Source organism: Equus quagga, chromosome 5 (assembly GCF_021613505.1).
Source record: "Equus quagga isolate Etosha38 chromosome 5, UCLA_HA_Equagga_1.0, whole genome shotgun sequence".
Lineage (NCBI taxonomy): Eukaryota > Metazoa > Chordata > Mammalia > Perissodactyla > Equidae > Equus > Equus quagga.
This window is the reverse complement of record NC_060271.1, coordinates 15,972,630-15,997,146: the sequence shown is the minus strand read 5'-3', so window position 1 is coordinate 15,997,146 and position 24,517 is coordinate 15,972,630. Positions and strand designations below refer to the sequence as shown.

At 42.5% G+C, this 24,517-nt stretch overlaps 1 protein-coding gene across 7 annotated transcripts in view; it reads right to left on the bottom strand.

Moving 5' to 3' along the window:
- Positions 1-13,227: 13,227 nt before the first annotated feature.
- The window catches only part of ZMYND12 (zinc finger MYND-type containing 12), a 36,570-nt gene continuing 25,280 nt past the window's right edge, over positions 13,228-24,517 (bottom strand). For all 7 annotated transcript variants that reach the window (XM_046660368.1, XM_046660369.1, XM_046660371.1 and 4 more), the window contains 5 exons: positions 22,298-22,467; positions 19,857-19,979; positions 18,726-18,837; positions 17,163-17,308; positions 13,228-15,109 (listed from right to left, as the gene is read on the bottom strand). In XM_046660368.1, coding sequence (XP_046516324.1) covers positions 14,984-15,109; positions 17,163-17,308; positions 18,726-18,837; positions 19,857-19,979; positions 22,298-22,467 — 677 coding nt within the window. In that variant the 3' untranslated portion in view covers positions 13,228-14,983. The remainder of the gene's footprint in view (positions 15,110-17,162; positions 17,309-18,725; positions 18,838-19,856; positions 19,980-22,297; positions 22,468-24,517) is intronic.

Below are 24,517 nucleotides of genomic sequence, written 5' to 3'. Positions count from 1 at the left end.
TGTGGGACTGTCCTGGGCCCTGTGCTGGCATCCCAGCCCTGTTTGGTAGGCTCACTCTGCCATTTCATGTTCACTGAGGCTCCCAGGCAACACTGAGAAAGTCACCTACAGAGCCAGATGTGAGGCCACAGGACTAACAGCACTTTGGAGACCAGTTCAGTCCCCCATTACAGCCAGGGAATCTGAATCCCAGAGGCCAAGGCACACAGCTAGTCAGCAGCAATGCTGGGACCCGGGCGGTCTGATTCCCCATCCAGTTTAACATACTACCAGAGGTGGCTCTGTTCTTCCTTGGCATCCTGTTATGGCTGCCATCCTGGACCCGCCCTCTGCCCATTCCCCTTCTGCTGAGCCTCCGCTCTGAATCAACATGGTGTTGATGTTGGCTTCAGCTCTTGGATGGCTTTTAGGTGAGAGCCCCAAAGGCGAGTGTGGATTTCCATGGTGCAAGCTGGCTCGTGGCCTGTGCCGTCTTTAGACCGTTTAGCCCCACCTCATACCATCAGTGATGGGATGTGGGAGAAGGCCCCTGCCAAGATGACTGAAGGCTCCCTTCGCCCCGGTTTGGCTGGTGTTCCCTCACTGTGGAATGTCTTGGGTTTGTGGAGGCCTTTGTGGGCCTCTGCAGAGGCCAAGGGCTTGAAGGCACACCTGAGCAGGGATCTTGACTGATACACCTGTTCCAGCTGCAATCAGCCACAGTCAGAATTTCCCTCCCACTTGCAGTTCCACAGTGCATCCCCCTTGCAGCCAGCCACTAGGTGCGATTCCTTCCTGTTGTAGTCCACATGTCTGATGAGGACCCTCCTGCCCCTTGAGATCCAGGTAAGTCTGGTAACTGAGCCTTTGGATCTTTGTGATTTCTAAGGGACTTACATTGTGGCCATCACTGCTGACTCCAGACCTCAGCTAACTCATTTTAAGCAAGGGTGGTGTTTCATCCCTGCACTGCATCAGCTGAGACATGCTCAATTCCCTCCCCCAGTTTCACACACACCAAAATTCAAATGAGTCTGTGTGTGTGCACGTGCGTGTGTGCCTGTGTGTGTTTCACTGATGTGAGAGGAAATGGAAGACACTGCAGCAATGCAGACATGGCGCCCCCATTCATATAATGTTCTGAGACACTACAGAGGAATCCACACACTTTCCGTTCCGCATGGTACCTGTCTCCCTTCTTGGGACAAACCAAATCCATTTGCGTTCCCTAGTACAGCAGTATAGCCATTCCCTTTCTTAATTTGATTCCAACACCCTTACCTTCAAAATTTCATCTTCTGTGACAGTTGGCTCATTAAAGGCATTTTCCTAAACAAAGATGGCTCCCTCCTGAAGAGGAACTCGAGTGCCGTCTCTTAGGATGATGTATTTTTCATCCCCACCACGCTAGCCAGTTATCACAAGAACCATGTTCACCACTAGCTGTCAGGGTCATCATGCTTTATGGAAAGCACCATGGACTGATGTAAATGGTGCCAGGTTGAGTTAGCCCCGGCTCAAATCCTGACTCGATAACTTACAGCTTGTGTAACGTCGAGAAAGTCACTTAATCTTGCTAAACCTTCGTTTCATCCCCTATAGATGTGATAAATAAACACAATCTTGAATGTGAAGCACTTAACCACATGTCTGGCTTTCAGCAGGCTCCTTGCCTCTTGCTTCCTCCACTGTCAGCAATCACAACAGCTCCTTCCCGCGATCGTGGCTCAGTGCCAAGGGATAAAAGCTGGCAGACAGCAGCTTTACAGCTGGGAAAAGAGATGCTTGGGGTTAAGGGGGCTGGCAGCTGCTCAAGCATGCTGTGGTTTAGGCTTGACGATTAGGAGGTCCATCCATCCTTGAGAGTCTATGATACTGTAGGGTAAGATATAGGGGGTGTATTTGGCTTAGAAAAATCCTGGAGGAAAGGCTGCCCTGGACAACTGGGAGGCTGGAAAGCTGATGAGCAGCCTGACCTTGGATGATTTAGCACCTGGTTTCTTTGGCTGTTCCTGTAATAGGTTTGCTGGCTTTGCATCAAATAGAAGGAGGAGGTGCCAGGGGCTTGAATTAAATCTGTCAAACAGAGGGTGAGGGGAGTGCAGAAGGCCGGGGGGCTGTGCAGGGAACTCTGATAGCCCGATAGCACCATCTGGACTTGGCATGACAAGCTGGGGCTGACAGCTCTCAGATCAGATGGAACCAGCCAATAAAGCAGCTAAAATTCTGCTATCCTGGGCCCGTCCCGAGTGGGATTCCCAGAATCTCCCATTTAAAAGGAACGCTGATCTCCTTCAAGGGGAGAGCTGGGGCTCTGAATCACTCTGCAGAACTAATAAAGGTCTTTGCAAAGGCAGGACTAGGCAGGTGGCTGGTTTGTTCAGACCCACCTGGAGGTCCCCAGAACACCAGTGGTATGCTGGAGCTGGCTTGTACCAGCCCATGACAGCGGATTGTTAAATTTTCAGGAATTTTGTGAGCTGGTTGGTAAACAGAGCCATCATTAAGAATTACATGAACCTAAAATTAAATAAAGTATATTAAAAATGTAGGTAATAAATACTCAAAATTCATCACTTCCTAATTATTGTGTTATTTTCTATGCTCTTGAGGTTATTGACATCTATTGGATTCGTACGGTGGAAATGCTGTATAACGGTGTGCTACAGTGCATCTCGTCCCAGCTCCACCATTCAGTGACATCACAACGGTAACTTGAAATCAGCCATGGTGGGAATATGCTATCCCACAGAGATGGGCAGACACTACATGTCAAGTTTTTCCCCTTAGAGAGCTGGCTGTTAAACATTTATCAGCACACCACTGCCACTGGGTGACCGAGAAGGAAACTGAGACACAGAAGCATTGAAACATCTTAGTTCCAGCGAGGTAGCATGTGTGATGTATTTCTCAGAAGCAGGTGTCCCGTTATAATGTGCAGAAGTGACAGGAAGGAAAACATTTGAAAACACTGCTTCTCTGCTTGTTTTTGTCTTGCCTCTGTTTTTCACACATGAGAAATCTTGTTTCGTTTGCTCCTAAACCTGCAGAGCAATTTGTGAGGGTCTGTCTCACCCACCGGCTGTACTTCAGCTCAGTTCCCTCCAGGAAGGTGAATTGTAGTTTTTCCTGCCTAACTGGTAAACTGGAAAGGTGCTGTAAAGAATGTATCTTAACTAGGCACCCAAGGAGCTCATTTCCAAGCGGCTTGTACAGCAATAACAATGTTAACGTCTCCAACAGAGAAAAAATCATTTAGAAATAATTGTTTTGCTGTTTTGGCTTTTTATCAAAATTATTACTGTGGAACAGAATTCCTTGTCTTCCTTTGTCCTCAAAACTCTGTGCCTTTTGGTTATTCTTTTTAAGTAAGAATCAATGCTGAATCTACATTTTATTATTTTCATATCATAAAATGAGGACAAAGCTTCATAGAAACTTCATCCTATTCGCTTGCACACCAGCTGCATTCTGAAAAACCATAATTTTCCTTTCAAACGCAAAGTGCCGTCTGAATTGTAATATTGCCAACTCTCAACTGTCAAGATGATGGAGGAATACACTAATGCAGATGGTATGAGCTTATCGTGGGCCTGCTCAGTGTGCTTTCCTGGACTGACATTTGAATTAAAGATTCAAATAGCAAGTGAGAGCTGAAAGCCATTAAAAATGGCTGTGTGGGGCAGTAAGGGGCCCAGGGGACTGAAAGAATCTGTGTCCCCAGCTGAAGAGCCATCGGGACTTGTGTCTGCCTGCCATTTCAAAAGGCTTTCTGGCAGGAACAGTGCTAAGACCTTTAGGAGCTAACTGTGGTCAGCACAGGCCTGAGAGCCTTGAACTAAGGCTGTTCCTCAACTTGCGAGGGTCAGGGAGCCCAGTCTGAGGTCAGAGAGTCCCGGGGAAAATGCCTGATTGTTGCAGCCAAGGATGATACTATCGTACCACTCACATCGTCCTTCACCCAGACTCTGGGGAATGCGACCTATAGTTCTTTTTTATTTTATATGAAAATTTTCAGACCACACAAAAGTAGAATAGTAAACTCCCCAGATTTTAAATTATCAAAATTTTCTATTTTTACTGCATCTAGTTCTTTTCCTTAAGCATTTAAAAATAAATCCCACCCACCCTGTCTTTTCTCCTCTGCATCCTTCAGCATGCGTCTCTTTTTTAAAAGCATCTGTCCTTATGCCTTTACCACATACAGGAAAATTAACGATACTTCCTTGTACCGTCTAATTCCCAGTCCATATTCAAATTCCCCCAGTTGTCTCGAAAAGAGCTGCATTTAGCTGCATCATAGACCCATGTACTGGGGGCAGGAGGTACTTGGGAAAGGGTGGTGACTGCTTCCCCACCGTCCTGACTGTGGCTCTGATGGAAACTGCTGAAGGGGCACCTGTGGAGAGAGCTTTCCTCCCAAGTTGTTGGATCCTGGCATTTCCTCTCCTCAAGGAATCAGCCTATGAACTTCCCCTTCTATTTGCCAAGGTCCCAAGGTGGCTCTCTGAGACATTCTCAGCCATGCTGCTGACTTCCCCTGGCTGTCACGCGGTCCCCACTTCCCTGCTTCTCCTGCAGCTCATCCTTCACTGAGGGCATCTCCTCAAGCAGGGAAGCGCCTTCTCCCAAGCATTGCCACTCCTCCACCAGCCTCAGATCTACCGCACTCTCAGATCTACCGCACCCCCTCTGCGAATCACAGCTCTGTAGATCTCCCACAGGGCCTGGGCTTCTCCATTTGTTAGAAAACTCTGGCTGAACTTCTCATGAGATAAGTCAGAGAGCATCTGAGTAGCAGCACAGGGTGTCACTCCTCTGACTACAGAGACAAGTGAATGCACTGCTTGCTCAGGGCTTTTCTCTTCCCCTAAAGAGCATTATTAAGACAATGGTGAAATCCGAACAAGGTCTGTATTTTATTGTCTGAGTGTATCCTATTTCCTAATTTCCTGATTTTCTTTTCTTTTTTTCTTTTTTTTTTTTTTTTTGCTGAGGAAGATTTGCTCTGAGCTAACATCCACTGCCAATCTTCCTCTTTCTGTATGTGAGCTGCCACCACAGCACGGCCACTGACAGATGAGTGGTGTAGGTCCGCAGCCAGGAACAAAACCCCAGGCCACCAAAGAAGAGTGCACTGAACTTAACCACTAGACCACTGGCACTGGCCCCTGATTTCCTGATTTTGATGACTGTACTGATGAGAATATGTAAGAGTGTTCTTGTTTTTAGAAAATACACATTAAACATTGAGGGATAGGGGGACATCAGGTCGGCAACTTACTTTCCAATGGTTCCAAAACTAATGGGTATCTATAGGGAGGAAATAATAAAGCAAATGGGGTAAAATGTTAACATTTGGGGAATCTGGGTGAGAGGTCTGTGGGACTTCTTTGTACGAATGGTCTGAATAAACGTGAGATCTGTTGGCCTCATCTGCCGGTCTCACCTCTTCTCCAGTAAACGGTCTCTCCCAGGGCCTGGGCCCTTTTCTCCTCCTTCTCCCTCTTCTCTCCCCTCGGCCATGTCCTCCATTTCCATGGTATTAATTACCATCTACGTGATACTCTCACATTTCTCTCTCGAACCCAGGCTTCTTTTCTTAAAGTCAGATTGCGTGTCCAGTTGCCTCCCTTTTTATGTCTCAAATGTCATGTAAGTATCTCAAATTCACCTGGCCCCAGTCTGAACTCACATTCTTCTCTCTCTCCTGCAAACTCGCTCCTCTTCCAGGGCCTCCCCACGTGAGTGCACCATGCCAACCGCTTGCTCAAACCAGGAAAACACAAAACACGACTCCAGTTGTCATTTTTGGCTGCCGTCTTCCTCATCTCCCACATCCAATTTTGTTTCTTGTGGTGAAGCTCGACTTTCAAACTCTGAATGGTCTTTTTTCATTGAAAACTTTTTTCTTGCTTATTCATCAAGATGTTCTGGGAGATTTACAATCCTCACAAAGGTTCGCAAGAAAGGGACAACTTTCATAATATATAATCCTGGTTTTACATCCTGGGCTTAATAGTAACCTTGTTTATATGTTTTTAAAACGTGCTGCTGTTTATTTAAGTATTTATCAACTATTGAAACTGTTTGTGTATACATATATATTAAATAAAGTATCTCCATCACATCATCATCAATCTTGATGAATATTAGGAAAGTCATACTTTTTCTATCAAACAAAATGATGACATGGTCTGACATTCAAGCGACGCCCCATCATCTTTTCTAAAGCATTTACTTTGCCAATCATTTGTTTTCTGTGACCTATTGTTCTTGAGAGATGATGCACTTCGCAGAGCCATTGTGAATACAGACACCTCACTTGCATGATCTATATCCTTACTGGGCCGTGCTGGTGGTAGTTTGATTCCGATTGACCATCTGAGGCCCTATGGCACAGCACAGTCCACAGCTGTGCAATGATAGAACGTTATTCAGTGGGAATGCAGAGCAACTACTCAAAGCGAATCTCTTTTTTATTGTGGTAACATTGGTTTACAACATTATACAAATTTCAGGTGTACATCATTATATTTTGATTTCTGTGTAGACTGCATCGTGTTCACCACCCAGAGACTAATTACAGTCCATCATCAAACACACGTGCCTAATCACTCCTTTCACCTCCTCCCTCCCTGCTTCCCCTTTGGTAACCACCAGTCCAATCTCTGGCTCTGTGTTTGTTCATTGTTGTTTTTATCGTCTATTTATGAGTGAGATCAAATGGTATTTGACTTTCTCCCTCTGACTTATTTTGCTTAGCATAATACCCTCAAGGTCCATCCGTGCTGTCATAGATGGCAAGATTTCATCCTTTTTTATGGCTGAGTAGTATTCCACTGTGTGTATATACCACATCTTCTTCATCCATTCGTCACTTGATGGGCACCTAGGTTGCTTCCAAGTTGTGGCTATTGTGAATAATGCTGCAATGAACATAGCGGTGCATATATCTTTACACATTCATGTTTTCATGTTCTTTGGATAAATACTGAACAGTGGAATACCTGGATTATATGGTAGCTCTATTCTTAATTTTTTTCTTTTCTTTTTTTTTTTTTTTTGTTTTTGAGGAAGATTAGCCCTGAGCTAACATCTGCCACCAATCCTCCTCTTTTTTGCTGAGGAAGACTGGCTCTGAGCTAACATCCATGCCCATCTTCCTCTACTTTTTATGTGGGACGCCTACCCCAGCATGGCTTGACAAGCAGTGGGTAGGTCTGCACCTGGGATCTGAACCGGCGAATCCTGGGCCGCTGAAGCAGAACATGCAAACTTAACTGTTGCACCACTGGGCCGGCCGCTCTATTCTTAATTTTTTGAGGAATCTCCATACTGTTTTCCATAGTGGCTTCACCAGTTTGCACTCCCACCAGCATTGTATGAGAGTTCCCTTTTCTCCACATCCTCTCCAACACTTGTTATTTCCTGTATTGTTAATTACAGCCATTCTGATGGGTGTGAGGTGATATCTCATTGTAGTTTTGATTTGCATTTCCCTGATAATTAGTGATGTTGAACATCTTTTCATGTGCCTGTTGGCCATCTGTATATCTTCTTTGGAGAAATGTCTGTTCAGACCTTTTGCCCATTTTTTAATTGGGTTGTTAGTATTTTTATTGTTGAGATGTATGAGTTCTTTACATATTTTGGATATTAACCCCTTATCAGACATATGGTTTGCAAATATCTTCTCCCAGTTGTTAGGTTGCCTTTTCAGTTAGGTGATGGTTTCCTTTGCTGTGCAGAAGCTTTTTAGTTTGCTGTAGTCCCTTTTGTTTATTTTTTCTATTGTTTCCCTTGCCCAGTCAGACATGGTACTTGAAAATATGATGCTAAGACTGATGCCTATATTTTCTTCCAGAAGTTTTATGGTTTCGGGTCTTACATTCAAGTCTTTAATCCATTTTGAGTTGATTTTTGTGCATGGTGTAAGGTAATGGTCTACTTTCATTCTTTTGCATGTGGCTGTCAGTGTTCCCAACACCATTTATTGAAAAGACTTTCCTTTCTTCGTTGTATGTTCTTGGCTCCCTTGTCAAATATTAGCTGTCCATAAATGTGTGGGTTTATTTCTGGGCTCTTGATTCTGTTTCATTGATGTGTGTGTCTGTTTTTGTGCCAGTACCATGCTGTTTTGATGACAATAGCTTTGTAGTATATTTTGAAATCACAGATTGTGATACCCCCTGCTTTGTTTATTTCTCAGGATTCATTTGGCTATTTGGGGTCCTTTGTTGTTCCATATAAATTTTAGGATTCTTTGTTCTATTTCTGTGAAAAATGTTGTTGGAACTTTGATAGGGATTGTGTTGAATCTGTAGTTTGCTTTAGGGAAATATGGACATTTTAACAATGTTAATTCTTCCAATCCAAGAACATGGAATATCTTTCCATTTCTTTGTATCTTCTTCAATTTCTTTCAACAATGTTTTATAGTTTTTAGTGTACAGGTCTTTCACCTCTTTGGTTAAATTTATTCCTAGATATTTTATTCTTTTTGTAGCAATTGTAAATGGGATTGTATTCTTAATTTCTCTTTCTGCTACTTTGTTGTTAGTGTCAAAGTGAATTTTTGTTAAACAGGGGTTCACTGACAACAGGACAGAATTTGTAACATGCATATGTAATTGCTAGTAGAAAAAATTTAGCCCAGCCTTTCAGGGATGATCCCTCAGCTCCACACCAACAAATAATGCCAGAGATGCTCAGGAAAGATGTGATTCCCTGGTGAGAAGATAATAGGCACTCTTATCTTCCAGAACCCCTGGTTCTCTTCAACCTGCTTACATCTTTTTGGGTCAAGTAAACCACATTTTACAGAGATCTTTGTAAATGAGATTATGTCCTGTATCACTGTATCATATAGGAAATTGAAATACATTTTCATTGAAAAGTCAAAAAAATGAGGGCAAAATAAAACATTTTCAGGTTAATGAAAGAAAGAAAATCTGAGAATTTGCCATCAGCAAACCCTCACTGTGGAAAATACTAAAAGTATTTTTATGTAATGTGAGCCCTAACAGAGGGTGTGAAAAACAAGGAAGAATATGATGACTTTATAAAATAATAATTATGACTTGTGGGTTTAAGATGTATTTCAAATAAATAACAGTAATAATATATAAGTTAGGGAGAAGCAAATAGAGTTAAAAGGTTTTAAAGACTTAAGAGTCAACATCCTGAATAAGTTTAGACTTTGATAAGTTAGAAATGAATATGTGAATTTCTGGAGTAATACTGAAAGAACATAAACGTGGTATATAACCCGCAAACTAGCAGATGAAGGGAGAAAATGGAATGAGAAAGAATATATAATAAATCCAAAAGAAAGAAGGGGGAATATGGAACATGCAGGGCAAATAGAAGGCAGAAAATAAGATCATAAATTTAAACTCAAATATTTAGCATATAAATAAGATATAAATTGACTAAATGATTCTTTAAAAATTACAGATATAAAAATATCTAATTCTATTATTATTATTTTTTTATTAATGTTATGATAGATTACAACCTTGTGAGATTTCAGTTGTACATTTTTGTTAGTCATGTTGTGGGTACACCACTTCCCCCTTTGTGCCCTCCCCCCACCCCCCCTTTTCCCTGGTAACCACCGATCTGATCTCCTTATCAATATACTAACTTCCACCTATGAGTGGAGTCATATAGAGTTCGTCTTTCTCTGACTGGCTTATTTCGCTTAACATAATACCCTCGAGGTCCATCCACGTTGTTGTGAATGGGCCAATTTTGTCTTTTTTTATGGCTGAGTAGTATTCCATTGTGTATATATACCACATCTTCTTTATCCAATCATCAGTTTCTGGGCATGTAGGCTGGTTCCACATCTTGGCTATTGTAAATAATGCTGCGATGAACATAGGGGTGCAACGGACTCTTGAGATTTCTGATATCAGGTTCTTAGGATAGATACCCAGTAATGGGATGGCTGGGTCATAGGGTATTTCTATTTTTAACTTTTTGAGAAATCTCCATACTGTTTTCCATAGTGGCTGTACCAGTTTGCATTCCCACCAACAGTGTATGAGGGTTCCTTTTTCTCCACAACCTCTCCAACATTTGTCGCTCTTGGTTTTGGATGTTTTTGCCAATCTAACGGGTGTAAGGTGATATCTTAGTGTAGTTTTGATTTGCATTTCCCTGATGATTAGCGATGATGAACATCTTTTCATGTGTCTATTGGCCATATTCATATCGTCTTTTGAGAAATGTCTGTTCATGTCCTCTGCCCATTTTTTGATCGGGTTGTTTTTTTTTGTTGTTAAGCAGTGTGAGTTCTTTGTATATTATGGAGATTAACCCTTTGTCGGATAAGTGGCTTGTAAATATTTTTTCCCAATTAGTGGGCTGTTTTTTTGTTTCAATCCTGTTTTCCCTTGCCTTGAAGAAGCTCTTTAGTCTGATGAAGTCCCATTTGTTTATTCTTTCTATTGTTTCCCTCAACTGAGGAGTTATAGTGTCCAAAAAGATTCTTTTGAAACTGATGTCAAAGAGTGTACTGCCTATATTCTCTTCCAAAAGACTTATTGTCTCAGGCCTAATCTTTAGGTCTTTGATCCATTTTGAGTTTATTTTGGTGTGTGGTGAAAAAGAATGGTCAATTTTCAATCTTTTGCATGTGGCTGTCCAGTTTTCCCAGCACCATTTGTTGAAGAGACTTTCTTTTCTCCATTGTAGGCCCTCTGCTCCTTTGTCGAAGATTAGCTGTCCATAGATGTGTGGTTTTATTTCTGGGCTTTCAATTCTGTTCCATTGATCTGTGGACCTGTTTTTGTACCAGTACCATGCTGTTTTGATCACTGTAGCTTTGTAGTATGTTTTGAAATTGGGGATTGTGTTTCCGCCGGCTTTGTTTTTCTTGCTCAGGATTGCTTTAGCAATTCGCGGTCTTTTGTTGCCCCATATGAATTTTAGGATTGTTTGTTCAATTTCTGTGAAGAATGTTCTTGGGATTCTGATTGGGATAGCATTGAATCTGTAGATTGCTTTAGGTAGTATGGACATTTTAACTATGTTTATTCTTCCAATCCATGTGCATGGAATGTCTTTCCATCTCTTTATGTCATTGTCAATTTCTTTCAAGAAAGTCTTGTAGTTTTCATTGTATAGAGCCTTCACTTCCTTGGTTAAGTTTATCCCAAGGTATTTTATTCTTTTCGTTGCGATTGTGAATGGGATTGAGTTCTTGAGTTCTTTTTCTGTTAGTTCATTGTTAGTGTATAGAGATGCTACTGATTTATGCACGTTAATTTTATACCCTGCTACTTTGCTGTAGTTGTTGATTATTTCTAATAGTTTTTCTATGGATTCTTTGGGGTTTTCTATATATAAGATCATGTCGTCTGCAAACAGTGAGAGTTTTACTTCTTCGTTACCTATTTGGATTCCTTTTATTTCTTTTTCCTGCCGAATTGCTCTGGCCAGCACCTCCAGTGCTATGTTGAATAGGAGTGGTGAAAGTGGGCACCCTTGTCTTGTTCCTGTCCTCAGAGGGATGGCTTTCAGTTTTTGTCCATTGAGTATGATGTTGGCTGTGGATCTGTCATATGTGGCCTTTATTATGTTGAGGTACTTTCCTTCTATACCCATTTTATTGAGGGTTTTTATCATAAATGGGTGTTGGATCTTGTCGAATGCTTTCTCTGCATCTATTGAGATGATCATGTGGTTTTTGTTTTTCATTTTGTTGATGTAGTGTATCACATTGATTGACTTGCAGATGTTGATCTAATTCTATTATTTTTACAAGAGATATATCCAAAACATAAGGATACAGATTGTCTGAAAGTAAAAGGTTGCAAAAAGATAAAGACACGTTTGGTTTTTTTTTAAAGATGGGCACCTGAATTAACAACTCTTGCCAGTCTTCTTTTTTTCTTCTTCTTCTTTTTCTCCCCAAAGCCCCCCAGTACATAGTTGTGTATTCTAGTTGTGAGTGCCTCTAGTTATGCTAGGTACATATTTAGTCAGGGTTTAGTTGGGAAAACAGAAGCCTCTCTAGGCATTTTGAGTAAAGAGATTTATTTAATCCAGGGAATTAGAGGCTTACACATCTTTGAAATGGCTGGGTGATAAAGATCAGGGGGCTTTCACAGGAAATCTACTTTCAGGAAAGCAACAGCGGGTGATTTTCAGAAAATTAATGGCTGTTCCGTCTCATCCAGCCTCCAAATCTTGTGCAGTTGCCCCTCATTGGCAAAATTTAATCCAGAATCATAAAAAGAAAGAGATATGAGGAACTATAGTTCCAAGATTCCCCTTCAGAGCAGAGGTAAGTGCTGAAGCAGAGGTAAGTGATGATGCCAACTGATAACAAGCAACCCAGCCCCAAAGGAAATAGGTGTAGCTACATTAATATCAGACCAAAATTGACTAGAGATAAAGAGAATCACTTCATAATACAAAAAATAAAGATTCAATTCCCCAGGAAAATACAATATTTAAATTTGTACTTGCCTCATAACGAAGCCTCAAAATGTATAAAGCAAAGATTTAACAGAACTACAGGGAAAAATAGATACATCCACAGTCATATTGGATGGACTTTATATACCTTTCTCAGAAATAAAGAATTCAGCCAGGATATACAAGATATGAAAATATGAAGAAATTTGATTTAATGGACACAGATAGGGGACTGAGCCCAATAATTCCATTCTCTTCTAGCACACACAGAACATTTACAAATAATAACCATATCCTGGGCCATAAAGCAAATCTCAACCAATTTCTAAAAGCAAAATTGTACACAGCATATTTTATGACCTCAATGAAATTAAACTAGAAATCAACAACAAAGAAGTAATTGAAGTCATCATCATTTAAGAATCATACTTCTAAAAGACTCATGAGTCATAAAAATTAAGAAATATTTAGAACAAAATAACTATAAAAATATTGCATTTCATAATATGTGGGATCAACTAAAGCAGTATTTAGAGGAAAACTTATAGCCTTAAATGCAAGTATTAGGGGCTGGCCCCATGGCCGAGTGGTTAAGTTTGCGCAGTCCACTTCGGCGGCCCAGAGTTTCACCACTTCAGATCCTGGATACAGACATGGCACTGCTCATCAGGCCATGTTGAGGTGGCATCTCATGTGCCACAAATAGAAGGACCCACAACTAAAATATACAACTATGTACTGGGGGGATTTGGTGAGAAAAAGCAATAAAAAAAAAAAGATTGGCAACAGTTGTTAGCTCAGGTGCCAATCTTTAAAAAAAAAATGTAAGTATTAGAAAAGCAGAAAGGCTGAAAATTAAATTACTAGACTTGAAAAACCAGACAATTATGCCCCATATTCAAGAGGAAAATCAATCAACAGGAAGAATACATTTAAGTAATTTAATTTAAACAATAGTTTTGTAAATATACTCAGTGGGGAAGGATTCATGAAGAATTCAGGGGTGGAGAGAAAAGAGAATAGGTAAGGGACGGGGGAAAAGGAGAAAGGGGCCAATGAATATTAAAGAAGAGAGCTAGAGTTTAACGAAATGAACTCTGAAGGGCTTTCTTAGAATAGAGAAATTCTAATATTTTCTTTTGAATGATCTGCTGAAGAGTGGTTGATTCCTCTCCTCACCCCTCCAGTCTTGGTTAAGCATCTACTGAAAGAGCTGGCTCAGATTTGGGGTTGGGGTGAGAATCAAGAAAGGATTGTGTTGATGAAATTGAAGCTGAAAATTGGAGCAAGAGACAGCTGGTAGAGAAGTAAGACCCTGGGGCTTCATAGCCATTTCAGAGAAGCATAAGAATGCCCAAGGTATGGAATTGGGGTTCCAGCGGATTTTACCTAGACCTGAAGGGTGGTCCATCTGACATATTTTTATTCTATGTGTCAGAGTGAATTAACTTACAGAGAGGAACATAAAACTTTCCGACAGGTCCTTGACTTGCATATCCTCTCCCTGGGTGCAGATCTACCCAGGAAGCAGAACGCTAAGAAGAGGGCAGGCTGCTCGGTGAGTCTGGAGAAAAAAAGGATGTTCTGAATGGCCAGAGTCATCAATGGGACAAGCTGATACAGCCATGGCCACAAATGGGCCATTTTACACAATAATGAATGAGATTATGGGGGGATCAGGGTCACAAAGCTATTAAGTGACAGCTGGGATTTGAACCCAGGCTCGTCTGACTCCAAGGCCTGCACTCCATCCCCTATATCACAGGGGGGCCTTTCAGAGCGCTTCTCCCCTAGACAGTGCAGATGGCTCACATCTGCTTCAAATCATTGTCTCAGAAAAGAAAGGCACCAGCCTGGAATGGTGTCTCAGCCAGCCCATGCTGGGGCTCCTTGCAAGGCCCAGGGCCTTCTCCGGCAAAGGCGTATGATTTATGTCTGCATTTTGCTTTTTGCTGTCTGTATGTCTTCTGTCCTTGTTCCTTTATTCCTCCTTTACTGCCTTCTTTTGCACTGAGTGGATCTTTCCTAGTGTACCATTTTAATTACGTTGTTGATTTTTAACTATTTTTTTAGAGTAATTTTCTTAGTGATTGCTCTAGAAATTATAATGGACTTTTTAATCACAATCTCCTTCAGATTAATGTTAACTCAATACCAGTAGAATAGAGAAACTTTGCTCCAATTATAGCTTTATTCCCTACCCCCTTCTTTGGCAAAGATCTATGAAACATGCATCCCTGGGAAACTTCTGGGAAATATGATAAACTATTTGCAGTTTAATTACAAATACATATTAGCGAGCTGACAGCACGTTACTCAAAGTCATACAAAGTCACAATAAACCAAGTGCAGAGGTCATGGTAACCAACCGTTTTACTGATCCCTGTGCCTAAAGCTCTCCATTCCCTCGCGTATGCTGTGCAAGAACAGAAACACAGGTATTTGTGCAGTCGCAGGGGGAGAGGGTGGGAACCTCAGCAAGTCAGGCACCTCGAAGCAGTTGTGCAAGGCCGGACTGTAGCAGACGTTCAACAACTCCATGAAGAGCCCCTGACGTGGAGCTCATAGGGCACTAAGTAACGGGATGGGCATCTTCAGCTGAGATGAGACTGAGTAAGTCTTGAATGGAGTTCTGTTCCTGGTCACTGAGCTGTTGCTCTCTGGCTAGATCGAGGGCTCTCATGGCATATTCTTGTGCCTGGATTAGAATTGCAGTGGCAAAAGGAGGTCATCACAGGAAAGCATTACATTGGGAAGCCCCCTCTGCACCCAACCCTGGAAACATGGGAAAGGACCCATCAGCTTCTCACACCAGCCACTGAGCTCTTGTTGGGAACCTGTGAACACACACTTGGTCCTTACAGCCAGCCACACGTGTGCTGGGTGGGGCAGGGGGCACCAGAAAAACACACTGAGTTTGACAAACTAAGAACTAAGAAAGCACAGCTTCTTAGCAAAGCGAGCTCTTGGTAGGATCTTATAAGCCTTTTGAACCAACACTGGAAGGCACAGAGGTGCCAGGCACCACAAGTAAACTGCCATCCTGAGGGCCATGTGGCCCAGAGTGAGACTTGGACAGAGGCTTCACAGGACACCTTGGGACAGACTCTGGTGTGCCTGCCCTCCCACCTTCCCTCCCTCCCTCCCTTCCTTCCTCCTTCCTTTCTTTCAATAAATATTTGAATAATAATTCAAATTCAATTTGAATTCAATAATTCAAATGTCCAAATAATTTGAATAAGGAAATATTTATTGAATGGCTGCTATGTTCCTGATACTGTGACTACAGGCAGAAATTCCTGCCCTTGTGGAACTTACAGTGTAGTAGGAGAGAGGGGAAATAAACAAGATATCTAAGTAAAACTGATAGTATCTTAAATAGTGATACATGCTAAGGGAAAAAAATAAACCAGGAAAGGGGGATAGGAAGCATCAGGGGTGGCAGTGGGGTTTCGTAATTTTAGACGGAAACTACAGGGAAAGCTTCATTGAAAAGAAGATAAGTGAGCAAAGACCTGAAGGAAATGAGGGCCAGTCTTGAGTAAACAGATGTGTCCCTTTTCTCTAAGGACCTCTGGTAGATCTAACACCTTGGGGTAATGATTTCCTAAGTATACAGCAGAAAATTGGACCCTGAACTGTAGAAAAGAGGTTCTGTCCAATGTAAACTTGGAAACTCACCCATCCCAGGTGGGGTTAGAGTCTCTCCTTTGAGCTCCCACAGTGCCCTGGGCTTCTCTATCACCTCTATTATAACCCACTGGCTGTGAGCTACTCCAGGCCCTGGTACACAGTAGGTGCTTAGTAAAAGTTTGCTGCAGAAAGGAAAGAAGGAAGAAAGGGACAGAGGAAGGGAGAGAGAGGGGAAAGGAATCTCAAATTTTCTGTGTCACCCACACAGAAAGGCTTCCGCTAATTGGCCCTCCCTCTCTCTGTCTCCTTACCTGCCTTATTTTTCTTTGTAGCGCTTTTCGCCATCTGAAGTTACATTAAACATTTATATGTTCACTTGTTTATTGTGACTTCCCCTCCTCCCAAAACACGTAAGTTCCACGGAGACAGGGAACTAAGCTGGAGCTTCACCACTGCAGCCCCAGGCCCTGAAACAGTGCCTTGCAAATGTAGATGCTCAATAAATACTTCAATGAATGAGTGAATCGGCTCATCAATAAATCAATAAACCTGAGATTTGCCACTTACTGTCTGTAAGAATTTGGACAAATAGTGGGCCCTCTCTGTGCCTCAGTTTCCTTACCTGCAAAGTGGGAATAATGAAACACCTACTTCATAAGGTTGGTATGAGAAATATGATAATTCATGTAAAATACCTAGACCAGTGTCTGGCATGTAATAAGCACTCAGAAACGATCACCTTTTCAGTCATTTCATGGCAACCCATTTCCACCTGGATCCCCCAGCAACAAGGAACTCACTAACTGAGCGTAGTTAGAGCTACTACACCATTCCTCCAAGGACTCCCCAGAGCCCTCATGTCCTGCCGACTTCCCAGCACCGCCCCAGCCTCAGTTTACCTATGCGACCCTGGGAAGGCTCCTTTGAAGGAAGAAGACAACCCAGTTTCCATTATGCAGGCTGGACTCAACAAATGAGAAATATGAGGAGCAACTGAACTTTTCTGGAGTGAGGGCTTACTCTGAGGGCAAAAACTAGTGTGACTGGGCAAAACATAGCTAAATTCAACCAGAGGCATTTCTCCATTTAAGACATGCTGCTTCTCTAGGGAAACTTGCCTTTGAAGAATTCATCATCAGGTGGTAAAGCATGACCAGGGTTTTCAGAACAAAGATAGTTTTTTGGGGGGCTGTGTCAGAGGTAGATTCTCGAATGTTCCAGATTGAAGTCAGGATCCGAATGGCTTCTGCTTCCTGGGCTTCATCTGCAGTGGAAAGGGAGGGAAGAAGAAACAGCCCTGGGGGCAACTGAGTCTCCCTCAGCGATAAGCGCTGAGCTGTTCGGGCTCCAGGCCTTCTGAGGCCTCCTCACAGGGGCACTGGTGGAGGGAGCACAAAGCACAGGCAGTTCCTCAGCTGGAGAACTGCCACCCCGGGCTGAGCAGGAAGGTGGAATGTTCTCCAGCGCTGCCTCGCATGTCATTATCAGTGTAACCTAAAAAAATGTTCATTCCTACAGGTCCCAGAGTCGCTAGGGTTTCTCTCTTTCAGAGTCCTGAATCAGATCTCTCAGGCTCCCAGGTAGTGGGAATTCGTCACAGCAGGATCCCTTGGGTCCAGCTCAGCTTCTGCTCTACAGCAAGAGGAAGGAGCGGGGGCTTCTTACACCTGCAGCAGCTTCATCCTTCTCCCCTAAATCCACAGATGCTTAAGCAATAGCCTTCCACCTCCCCAACACGAGTCTGTCCACAACTTCCCCAGAAGTCTTTGGTCCTACTTTAGTCACTATTTATTGACTTATTATGAGTTATTATGGGCCAGGTACTTAACAGCACTTTTTAAGTACTAGGCTTAGAGAAAAAGACAAAAAACGACAGATACCACAATGTTAAGGTTGGATATCTGATTTCCAAGTTTTCTGCTTTAACGTGAACCACTTTTATAATGAGAGAAAACCCAATAAAGTTATTAATTTTTTAAACCTTAGCTCAAAACCTCTCCTCCAAGAAGTCTTCCCTCTTCCACACCATCCAACTATCCTCACCTCTTCGTGCTGGGACTCCCCTTGTAACATAATTGGTACTCACAGAAATTTTCTTTTGGTATTTCACATGGGTTCTGTCGCACCGCCTACACTGTATGTCTTTTTTTAGCAGAAACTAGATCCTCTGTCTCTTGTCATTATCTCAGGGGGAATGATGTTGTACAGTGCTACTCAACACTCAGCCCTTTGGGGAGCCCGGGGGCAGTGAGATGAATCAAACTCAGCCCTGCCACTGAGAAGCTCGCCGTCCAGTAAAGGAAGAAGATAACACAGCAGAACAAATAAATGAGCAATGCGCCATCTGCGCAGTCTGCCTCGGCTGGTGTGCCCTGGAGGGATAACACCAAGAAATGGATGCTCTGCACGAATCACAGGGGCCTCTGGCAGGGTATTTTCCCCTCCAAATCCGTCCTTTATTAATCCCCTGAAGGGCTGTGTGTGATGCTAGGGATCTGAATTCTTCCCAACACTGGTCAAATCCCTTTAAGGCCCTGTCTCAGTTTCTCCATCAGCAAAATGGGGAAGATGGCTCTGATGTGTTCCATGGCAGGGACAGCCGCTCTCCCTCTTGGGGCAAGGCCTGTGGATTAGGAGGGATGACGTCACTGCTCTGCTTCTTAGGGAGAGCTGCCACTTACCCAAGCCAGTGTCGGTCTCAAATCGTTTGCCCAGTAAATCTATTTGTTGGATGCGAGCCTGCGAGAGGACTTGATAGTGATTGTTCAAATATTTATTCCAGATCTCAGAGACCTGTTGGGAAAGGAGATGGCAATCAGACAAGCAGGCCAGACCTTAGCCATCGGACCCACCAGTTGAGAGGGCAGCACCTCTGGCCAGGTTTCCTGACAGTCTGCAGACTCCCTCTCTCATTGTGCCCAGAGGCAGGGGGAGCCTTAGGAGCCCAAACAGACCTGGCCAAAGTGAGTGTGACAAGCATTGGGCAGCAAAGGGCAGGAGGCAGGCTGATTGGGGGACAGCCCCGGTGGAGTCTAATAATAATAGCTACCATTTGTTGAGTGCGTACAACGAAAACTTTACATCCTCACAACATCCCAATTGAGGTCATATTCTCATTATTCCCATTTAATAGATAAATAAACTGAGGCTCAGAGAAGTTAAGATCACAGTTGACTTTGGTGAGAGCTGCCATGTGGCACAGCCAGGATTTATATTCAAGTCTGTCTGACTCCAAAGCTCATTTCTTTTTGGCTACACCACAATGCTCCTTCCTCACAGTCGGGCCTAAAATACGAATAAACGGTCACAGGATGAGCGCCTATATCATACACAGAAATGGTTGGTTGCTAAGTGAAGTGTTTCTGTATGAAAATAACCAACATTTTAATATATTGGAAACAGCTTCGAATATTTTACATGTAAAGATAGAAATTGTAAAATACTCTCATGTTCTTTGATCCCTGCATAGAACATTTCAGCAATAATTTTCCCTTAAAATCTTATCTCCTCCTCTATCACACACCTCAGTATGCTTGCTCCTATGGGGATGACAGAGCATAGGGCAGTCTGTTTGGTTCTTATTGACCCATCATTTATTATTTGTTAACTGCCCTATGGATACTAAGGACAGGTCTATTTTGGTAGTGGGGAAGCAGGAAGAAAGAAAAGTGGAATATATCATGTATCAGGCTACGTGACATGGGGCAAGTGACTTCATCTCTCCGCCCCAAATTTCTCATGAATGGTCTGATACTGGTTGTAAGATACAAGGCCTAAGTGTCAAGGCTCAGCTTCCACATCCCCCAGCTCACCTTGGTGTACAGTGTGTCTGCCCGGTCCAACTTTTTAAGGCCATAGAAGATATTAGCTAGGTGGAAATAGCCTCCTGAGGTCCTGATGTCCTCTGTTCCAAATGCACAACTGGCAAAATAAATCTATAGCAGAAGGAAGAAGATTACTAGAGTTCTCTTTGTAAATCATACATCTGATAAAGAACTTGTATCCAGAATACATAAAGAAAGTTACAACAATTAAAAAATGGGCAAAGGATCTGAATAGACATGTCTCCAAAAAGATATCCCAATGGTTAATAAGCACATGAAATGATGCTCAAAATTATTAGTCATTAAGGAAGTGCAAAATAAAACCACAATGAGAAACAATTTCACACACATTAGAATGGCTATGATCAAAAAGGCATAAAATAACAAGGATTGGTGAGGATATAGAGAAAATAGAACCCTTGTACCCCTAGTGGGAATATGAAATGGTACAGCCTCGGTGGAAAACAGTCTGGCAGTCCTCGAAAAGTTAAACATAGCATTATTATATGAGCCAGCAATTCCATTCTTAGGTAGACACCCAAGAGAAATGAAAACGTGTCCACACAAAGACTTATACACAAATGTTCATAGCAGCATTATTCATCATAACCAAAAAGTGGAAACAACCTAAATGTCCATCAACTGATGAATCGATAAACAAATCATGGTATATCCAGGTGACGAAATACTACTCAGTAATAAAAGGAATGAGGTATTGAGACAACCACACGATGAATCTCAAAATAATGACACTAAGTGAAAGAAGTCAGAGGCAAAAGACCACATATGATGAGCTGTTTATATGAAATGTCCAGAAAAGGCAAATCTAGAGAGACAGAAAGCGTTTGCCTGGGGCTGAGAGTGGGAATGAGAAATGACTGTAAGTGGATATGAGGGATTTCTTTGGGGTGATGGAAATGTTCTAAAACTGGACTGTGCTGACGGTTGCAAAACTCTGTAAATTTATTAAAATCATTGAACTGGACATCTAAAACGGGTAAATTTTAGGGTATGTATCAATAAAGCTGTGTTTTGTTTTGTTTTCTTAAAAACCTAGGCTGAGGAATCGAGCTTGATCTAATTCTGTGTGGCGCAGCTCAAGACAGATGTGCCTCTGCTCAATTTATTGGAGGGGTCAAGTATAAAAAGAAAGCACAAATGAAGAATTATCTCATTCATTCAGAATATTAAAATGTATTAGTCAGGCTCCAGGTGGAAACAGATGGCACCCTCAAAAGGATTACCTGAAGACAGTTTAATGAAAGGATTATTTACAGAGGTGTAGAAGAGTTAAGGAACGAATGAGAGCTGGGGAAGCATGAGGGACCATCAACAGCAAGAAACTATTACCATCCTGCCTCCTGAAGGAGCCAAGGGAGAGAGCAGGGTCACCAGGGCAGAGCTAGAGCAATGAAAAAGGCTACCACACATGGGCTGTGGCCACAGAGGAACACGGCCCCGGCCAGAAGTGGGCTGGGGCAGAAAGGCAGCAGAGAGAGTAAATGCCCAACCTCTCTCCTCTCCCAACCTCCACTCCCCTGCCATGCCTCTCACTCTCCAAACCCAACCAAGGCCAGAGAGCAATGGAGTCCAGGTTGTGTGGTCTGTAGAGGCCAGCCTCCCAGGGCCGAGGAGGGGCAGAGAATGGATTTGGGATGAGGGGACATGGAGAATAACCAGCACAAGAATGTTTCCAGTGACTTTACGGGCCTTGTGCAGTGGCGGCAACGAGAGGGAGAAGTGCCCAGTGAGGAGGCTGAAGAGAGAACCATCCTGTGTGGAGAACACAGTCTGACCCTAACCTCATCCAGATTTCAGGCTCAGGAACTCTTCTCTCTGATAACATCATCCAATACTGAAATCCTAACAGAAACCTAGATAACCCTCATCATCCTATCTAACATTTGCAGAGTGTTATAGTCTAGAAAGCACTTTCATACACCTTGAGCTCATTCAAATTTAATAGCCACACTCTGAACTAGAGACAGTGATGTTATTTATAAAAATAGTCGCCAAAGTGCTGCACATGCATTGTTCTGTTTTAATCTCTGCAATGACTCAATGAGGCAGAGACTAGCTTATGATTTCTGTCTTACCGGTGATGAAAGAAGTTAAATAATTTGTCCAAGACTATGCAGCTGGTGAAACGACAGAGCTGGAAGTGGAATAAAGCCCTGTCCTAACCAGTATGCTGTTCTGCAACCCTTTATCCAGCAAGTGACGTTGTGGAAATGATGTGACCTGGCCAAGGTCACACAGCCAGGAGAGGAAAGGCTTGGACACAAATTGATAAAGTTGCGTTCTCGCTAATACCCAACCAGTCAGTTGTAAACAGAAAGTTTTAGAGAAATGCTCAGTTAACAAACACACAAAAAACTAAACAGAGCTGTTCTCAGAAACATTCACGTGTTATAATTTCACTTGTTTACATCATTAGCCAGATGATAACGGGCTTCCTCATAGTTTTCCTTAGCCATATAGAGAAGTCCCAGGTTCCGATGCAGTAACGAGTGGGTGGCATAAGAGCATTCAGTTGACTTGAGGACTGTCCACTGGGCTTGGCATAGATATTCCTCAGCCTGGACAATCCGGCCCAGACCTGCCCAAAAGAAGTAAAGAAGGTTATAATTCATATCCTGGCCAGAGAACACATGATGAAACATGAGTCCTCACACACTCACTCATTTATTGATTACTCAAACATTTATTGACACATAAAAACTTGTACACGAATGTTCACAGTGGCCTAGTCATAATAGCCAAAATAGAGAAACAAGTTGAATGTCCATCAGCTGATGAGTAGATATACGAAATGTGGTCTATCCAAATCTATGAGTGGAATATCATTCAGTCACCAAAAGGAATGGAGTACTGATAGATGCTCAACATGGATGAACCTGGAAAACATTATGCTAAGTGAAAGAAGCCAGACACAAAAGGCCACATATTGTGTGATTCCACTTACATGAAATGTCCAGGATAGGTAAATCCACAGAGACAGAAAGCAGATTAGTGGTGGCCAGGGAATGTGGGTGTGGAGAAATGGGATGTGACTGCTAATATGGTATGGATTCCATTTGGGGGTGACTAAAATGTTCCGGAATTAGATGTGGTGATGGTTGCACAATCTTATGAATACACCAAAACCATTGAATTGTATTTTCAAAGGGTGAATCTTATGGTAGATGAATTATGTCTCAATTAAAAAATACATGTATATGTATACTTAGTTCCTTTTATGTACCAGGCCTTGTGTTGAGTGATGGAGATTCAAAGATGGATTAAAGCCATTACCTTTGAAAAATTTACAGCCAAGTTGGGGGACATGAGTGGGGAACACATGCGTGACGTGAAAACAAATATATTTATAACACAGTGTAAGTGCAATGATAGTAACATCATAAAGTTTGCAAGTGGCAGAGAGTAGGATGTGTTTAATTCTGTGGATGGGGTGGACAGGACACGGAGTGAGGAGAGGCATGGTGAGTGCTGTGGACTGAATGTTATGTTTAATTCATATGCCGAAGCCCTAATCCCCAAAGTGATGTATTTGGAGGTAAGGCCCTTGGGAGGTAATTAGATCCAGAAAGTGGAGCCCTTATGAATGAGATTAGTGCCTTTATAAGAAGAGACACAAGAGAGAGGATCTCTCCTTTGGCCACGTGAGGATACAGTGAGAAGGTGGCTGTCCAGAAGCCAGGAGGTGGGCGCTCCTCAGATACTGAATTTGCTGGTACTTTGATCGTGGACATCCAGCCTCCAGAACTGTGAGAAATAACTGTGTATTGTTTAAGCCACTGAGTCTATGATATTTGTTATAGCAGCTGAGCTGACTTGCATGATGGAGCTTGATACATGTGGAAAAAAAAAATAGAGCATTTTAAGAAAAGGAGAAAGAATTGGATTTAGATTCAGAAGGGTCTTCTGGAGCCAGTGTGGAGGAGGGAACAGAGGGGAGGGAGAAAAGCGGAAGGCTCACTGGAAGGCTTCTGAAACAGTTCAGACAAGCCCTGACAAGAGCCCGAATAAGCCAGTGAATGAAGGTGGAGCAGATCAAGAGACATTTAGGAGCTACAATGGACAACACATAGTTACTAAGTGAAAATCACCCTCGTTTCTAATATTCAGATACTGTTGACACTTTGTTTAGCTGTAAAGATACATAATGGTTTCCTGTTTGCCTCCTAGGGAGGTTGTCAGAACTGAAGAGAAAACTACTCTGACAGCCTTCTGCAGGGGAGGAGGCATGCCCTGGGTATGAAGTATTTCCTATTATGGATGCTGCAGCAGAAATGGCACCAATAAAGGGTCAGGAGATGAGGACATAAACCTCTCATAAGTCAACCTTCTGTTCTTCTCTGTCCTTCCTCCCAGGCCTAGTTCACAGGTAAGCATGGTTTTATTCTAGTTGTAATCACATGGCACTGAATTAAAGGGGAGAGGTGAAGAAGAAGCAATCCACAGAAGGAAGCAAGTAGCTTTGCTTGACCAAAGCTCAAACTAAAATGGGAAAATACTAGTTTAGAAGCAAGGGGCCTAGGTCCATGATCCTGGCTCATGTGAACATGGCAAGTCACATCTTCCATTTGGGTTTTGTCTATAAAATGAGAGCTTTAGACTGAGACCTTCTCAAATTTAAAGAAGCAAGT